The sequence below is a fragment of the Acanthisitta chloris genome, unplaced genomic scaffold (assembly GCF_000695815.1).
Source record: "Acanthisitta chloris isolate BGI_N310 unplaced genomic scaffold, ASM69581v1 scaffold17352, whole genome shotgun sequence".
Taxonomy (NCBI): Eukaryota; Metazoa; Chordata; class Aves; order Passeriformes; family Acanthisittidae; genus Acanthisitta; species Acanthisitta chloris.
Window position 1 is genome coordinate 1,902 of NW_008658964.1, and position 6,485 is coordinate 8,386.

A 6,485-nucleotide genomic window follows, 5' to 3' on the forward strand; every position below is an offset into this window, starting at 1 on the left:
CAGGTTATCTTAAGGTGTTTTTCTTGCTTACATCAGTCCTAGCCGAAGTGAAATGAAAAGGCAGACTCAGCTATATTGTCTGATATAGGCACATTATTTTTTTGATTTTTTTAAAATTTATTTACTGATTTTCTCTCACACAGTGTTGTAAGACAATGTGAAATTGAATGCAGAAATACAACAAAGGGCATACAAAGTTCCACATGGATTAATTTTATTTTAAAAAGTTTATTTGCTTACCATAGATGAAAACTTCATCATTTTTATGATTAATCAAGAAGAATAAAAACTTAGAGGCATTCTTTGGCTTTGGATAAATAATGGCAAACAGATACACTAATGCCATTCAGAATAAAGATACTGAAAAAAATACATTCTGGGTTACAGGTTTCCAGCATAATACATACAGACTAAGTACTATGCTACAGAAACCTCACCACATAAAGCCTGTGTTTCATGTAGACAGGCAAATACAAAAACCTTCAGCAACCAGACTTGAGTGCATTTCAGGAACATGAAACTTAGTTATCACTTCCACATAAAGCCACCAGGACGCTTTCATAATCCCCTTTCAGTTCATCCTGTCAATTTAAGAACAAAAAGCCCACAATTGTTACAATAACTGTCTCAGGTGAAGCAAAGTTCAATTAGCATTCAATATGCACGTACCAAACACCAGTGCTTCATCAGTTAACAAATTTTTACTGGACTTCCAAAATCATCCAGCTGTTTTGCATTTCATATGTCACCTGAGTGAAAACCTACCATAATGGCTTGGCGGAGAGAGATGCCATACAGCTTCCTGTAATAGCCTTTGATCTCATTCATATCCACTTCATGGCGTGAAACCATGATTCTGATGAGGTCTTTGTGCCGTGTCCCAACACCCTGTTAAAAAAAAAAAAAAAAAAAAAAAGGAAAAAGGAAAAAAAATGAAAAGATGCTACTAATGTAATTGAAACACCTTCAGTCAAATTCTATGTGTTAATCCATGAGACTCGTTTGTGGATGAACAGAACTCGCATCCTATTCCTTTAATATCTCTCATAGCACCATCCTCTCATATCAGCCTTCTGTACCCTGTGAGCACAATTCACTTCTGATAGGATACCTCCATCATGGGTATTTTTTTACACATTTCTTTTAGCTGTTTCCTAAAAAGAGACATCTCCTTTACTGTTCCATGCTAGACATCAGAGGCAACCTAGACTTCACTGCCTTTTTTTCATTATTTTTTAATAGTGCAATGATCTTTATTTTCATAATGTTTCACTCAATTTGTCACGTAGTGCTCCTAACCAGGTCACAGGAGTTATGACAATACCTACATACTAGACTGTTTGATGATCTCCAGCTGTCTTACTCAACTTGGGTTCCAAATGTGCCAGAAGGATCATGGATGTCATGTCAAAGATTAGGCTTCTACAAGGTTCTTGCTGAGATCTGTAATTTATCTCCTATTTGGTTTTTACTAATATTTTTGTGGTTTTGTAAGTAAGAAAAGTTCCAGACAGCTTTCAATTACTGTTGACAGTAAAAGATGTGGGGATAGACAGATACTCTTCTGAACACACTACAGCAAACAGACAACTATACAAACCTATTCCTCGGGTTTCAAAGGAAGGAACAGAAGGAGTGACAGAAATACAATACTTCTGCAGTCCTTTTCTATCTCATAAAGGGCTTAGAGAACTCTAGCTAGCTTTTTATTTTTCAGCTTATAAAGCACCTCTTGTTTAAAAAGAGAAGTTTTTTAGGTTACCTTCATTGCCAGATGGAGTTTTTCAGCGAAGAAAGCTGGCTTGCTTGTGGCACACTTCACTGTAATGAAGCAGTGAGATAAAGTCACTTCTGCTATACATGTAACAAGTAACAAATGACAAAAGGCTGGAAACAAAAAACTTTCAAACCAGTCTCATTATTTCTACCAGCAAATCTTATTTATGTACTTCTATTATTTGTTTTCAAAGTGTAGGAGAAGGAACAGTTCCTTTCCTCCATCCATTCAGAAGGCAATTGGTCTGGGGAGAACAGTTCCAAGAAAGACAAGACTGTTCTCCCTATTTTCTGCCACAAAAGATGTCACAGTTCCCAAGAAGAAAAATTTGAAAGCACTTATGTCTTCTGCAGTTAGAGCTGGAGATTATGATCTAATGTTTTGTAAACCAAGTCGTAGTAGAGTAATTGCCCTTCACTTTCGATATTAAGTGGGATCTGATGGGTATCATTCTTTTTTTCAAAATATGCTTGACTGTGATATAAAAGCTGAGAACAAGATGGGTGTCTGGCTCTTGATTCCACCCCTGCTCCACAAGTAAGAGTGAGTCACTGCCTCACCTTATATTTATACACAACAGTCACTAACTTCATACTTCTTGAACAAACCCACAAAAGGAAATTTGTTGTATTTTTAATAAACATGTATAATAACTGTCTTTGCAACATGAAACTTGGAGAACAATGGGTTTGGTTCTGTTTGTTTGAAGACAGGTTTAAAACTATTGTGCCAGTTCTGACAGCTCCTTTTTTGCATACTGACCTCCTGTAAAGATCTTTCTATGCTGATGGCTCATCTCTTCTCCATAAAAGACCTTTCCACATACCAGGAGAGGTATTTCTACACATTCACCGACTTTAACTGACTTAAATCACTATGACTGGATTAGATACTCCAAGGTGTTATTTAGCAAGTTTCTCAATGAAGCAGGGTAAGTCCAGAATAGTTTCCCATCAGAGCAAGTATGGCAGAAGTAAAAGTTAAGTTTTCATAGTCAGTATGTCCAGTAGGTTGCAATCTGAAGAATCACTTACCAAGGGCAGTTAGGCAGTTCTCAATATCACCTTTCAGCTCCAAATCCAGTACCTTGTTCATGTCATGCTTGCTGTATTTGCTGTACCTCTGAAAGACTAAATAAAGGAAGAAAACACAGTGAATAGTGATGAAAGTACAGTATGGTCCCTACATCACCTTTGCCTTATTCTGTCCTCACTGCTGCAGCAGAGGACTGTTTGTAGGTTCTCTTTCCCATTTTCTTCAGACAGCACAGTGTAAACAGCAGTGTTACTGCAGAGACTCGTGGAGTCAGCATAAGGAATTAGATTTTGTTAGGCTAGTAGTGTTCATGTTCCCATTGGTACAGATAGAGGTGATCCTGACTATACCAGAGCCTGTGACATTGTGTTATAGCCCTCTATCCAGGGAAAACTGGCTGAGAAGCAAGGCCATATTGGGGAGAATTCAGAACCTCTGCCACACTGATTGCTTGGCATTGTGACCACTACCCATTTAAGTCTTCATGGCAATAGTTTTGATAACAGCCAAAATTATATTGCTCACCTCTACTATGGAAAGAACAGCCATGCTGCCAAATGCACGATTAGTCAACAAGCATGCATCCAATTACAAAGACCTTTGTACCAGGCAGAGTCACATCTTGATAACATGTATCTTCTTGATATAGATTCATGAATATAGAGTTCATGAGCAGGCCACCTTCAAAAACCATTCGAGTGAAGCACAAAGTTTTAACATACCCCTTCGAAGATGTGGGTAGCTTCTTGTAGTAAGAATATTAACAAACACATTAATGTCTGTTCCTTTCCTTTTCTCTCCTGCTTCATACAAGGCCTATCATAAAAGAAAGCAGTAAAGTCAATACTGCAATAGTAAAGCTCAAACAGAAATACTGCATTTCTGAGGCTAACATCGAAAGGTAGGTCATTGTTCATCAGTAACAAGCTCTAGCCATAACACAATCCATATCAAAACTTTACCCTACCTCAGACTAACTCTAGCTCCGTAAAGTAATACTGCATACTTAATTTAAGTCCTAATAGTACCTAGAAAACATTACATACCTAGAAAACACTATGTACCTCGAAAACATATTTTCAGACATTTTATGATCCCTACATAGTTCTCCTGGGTATACTACATAGTTGAATGAAATTATTTCTCATTTATCATGTTATGTTGTCAGTTTGCATGGGAGTTTAGGACTAGTAGGCTTTCTTCAGACTATCAAAATTATCTCTGCTATCAACTGGTCAAATACTCAGGAGAAGCCTATGCACCACAAACACCTTTGTGTCTTTCCAGGAGTGACTTTAATGGAAAATAACAGACAAATCAGCCTCCCTCATTTTCCTCACATCCTCAAACCTGTCTAAAACTAGTAACTAAAGACCTCCACACAGCACAAAGATCTAACAATATTTTGCATCGGGATAAATAGTACTGAATTTTTGAGCTCAGAGTATTAATTTAATGACCTTTCATATATAGGGCTGATGACAAAGCCAAACCCTAACCCTTTATATAGCAGAAATAAACCCAGTATTTTTCCAATGGCCTTTCCTTGGCTAGATTTTTTAAAAATCAATTTCAAGTCTATCTACATTTAAATTGTAATAATGATGTAAGATTTTATAGGTAAAACGCAGGAAACACTGCTAAGGTTTACCAAGATTAACAAAAATAGTCACACTAATGATGGAAGAAATAAGGAAAAAATCAGATGTTTATTTTAGAATTATTCAGAAAATGACCGTGAGGTTTACCCTATCTTAAAGGTTCATTACTGTAAAGCAATGACTGTAGTTAACATACTGCAGAGTTCACACTGGTCAAGGTATGGTAGCTGGTTCTGCACATATATAAGTACATCCTTGTCTTCAAGACATGAATTCAACAGCCATGTTATAAACAGAAGGAAGATAGGGTCCAACCTGTACTTCAGATGTCCCACATGATTTACAGAAATTAGAAAAGATCTGGCAGAAACATTTCTGAAGCTAGATATTAGGGTGAAGATCTAATTTCCTGATCTTACCCTGGCATCATTGTCAGCAAGTTCATCATTCACATGAGGATCTTCACATCGGTCACCCTATATTAATAAATAAACAAAATGTCATTCGTCCTCAAAATCATTCAGTTCACCAGAACTCAACCTTTTAGAGTTCTGCAGAACCATTTTCATACATAAATTAGTATATAATTGGATATAGGTACAGTAATGTCAACCATTCTTTGAATAAAACTGTTCTATTTCTAGTCTGAGTTCACTCTTGTGAACTCAGCAACTTATTTCTGAAGTCCTATATAAAGATCCACAGGAAGTATTGTTATTGATGTGAAATTACTGGCTTAGAACTTGTGAGATGTTCCCTAATGATCATTCAATAGACTATTTTCAAGTTACTTGAAACCAAAAACTGAATATCCTAATCATGTACATGGGCATATCAAAAAATAATCCTGTCTGCATGTACAAGCTTGATATACATGTACACAAAAATCAAATATTTATGCATTTGAAAAGAGTCTTTTTATTGGGCAGCTCTAAAGTCATCTGCTTTTGAACATCAATTTACAAGTGATTTGTCCACTGTTAACTCCCTGCCCATGTCCCCACATCAGTAAGACAAAAGGTTTATTTCTCTATTTGTTTTTCTTTTTCTAGTCAAGTGACATGACATTACACATGTTTTTCAAGTGCTTAAAGACAGCACACAAAGTCTTAAAAGCATAAATGATAAATAATAAAGTATGTCTTATGATAAATAGTAATGTTCTTTAAAATGCATTTGAGATAAAATCTCATTATAGTTTAAGAACAATTTCAAGATAGGAAAGTAAAAGACAATGCAAGGAAATAAATATTGTATGTCTCTCTAAAATAGTCTTGACAACACTGACTTCTATCACAAATACCGTCACTCAAAATACTTTAGCACAGCATACCTTGGCTAGAGCAACCAAAGCCTTCTGAAAGTCTCCAGATGTGTCAGAGATAATGTCTTGTGTCAGATCTCTCTTAAGCACTGAAATCAAATCATAGTTTGTTTTATAGTTAGCAACTAGGTAGATTAGATAACCTATAAAGATCTGTTTCAAACCATTCTATTATTTTTGCAGTCTTTTCTTCATTTTCCATCCAAATACGCTCACTAGAAATGCAGTTTTCTTACTTTCATTGAGCTTCAAGTAAGGGGGTGTATTTGTAGTATATCCTCTATATCTTGAGATGTATTGTGAAATTGGAGGTTAAACCCAAAATCTGATGAAAAGCATCTTCTCTAACATGTTATAGGTGACATTGCATTCGGCTCCTGCTTGTGAAGTACAAAAAAAACTTATTCTGAGCCATTTTTTCATTCTTATTTCTGTCTGTTCTTATCAGCACTGAACACGATCACAAAACTCTCCTGAAAAATTAAGCTATTAATTTGGGCTTCTAATACCACTTGAATGGCAACGTCTTGGAAAAGTTAGCCCATAATCTCTGAACACAGTATTTAATTAGACAACACTGTAAAGTTGACATTTCTGACAGACACCCCGTGATGTTTTAGTCATTTCTTCAGATACCTTCCCCTTGTAGTTCACTGTTTGCTTTTCTGTGCTGCTAACTCATTAAGGTGTTTTTTTCAAGCCTAGTGATATCTCTAAAAGTCAGCCAAGGTTTAGTTACAAGAGAAGA

General features: G+C 36.1%; 1 protein-coding gene across 1 annotated transcript in view; it reads right to left on the bottom strand.

The window, feature by feature from the left end:
• Positions 1–426: 426 nt before the first annotated feature.
• ANXA1 (annexin A1) overlaps positions 427–6,485 on the bottom strand; it is a gene marked incomplete at its 5' end in the record, with an annotated part of 7,105 nt that continues 1,046 nt past the window's right edge. The window contains 7 exons of the mRNA XM_009069217.1: positions 427–581; positions 766–888; positions 1,763–1,821; positions 2,812–2,907; positions 3,535–3,628; positions 4,833–4,889; positions 5,747–5,826. Of these exons, the coding sequence (XP_009067465.1) occupies positions 522–581; positions 766–888; positions 1,763–1,821; positions 2,812–2,907; positions 3,535–3,628; positions 4,833–4,889; positions 5,747–5,826 (569 nt within the window). The remainder of the gene's footprint in view (positions 582–765; positions 889–1,762; positions 1,822–2,811; positions 2,908–3,534; positions 3,629–4,832; positions 4,890–5,746; positions 5,827–6,485) is intronic.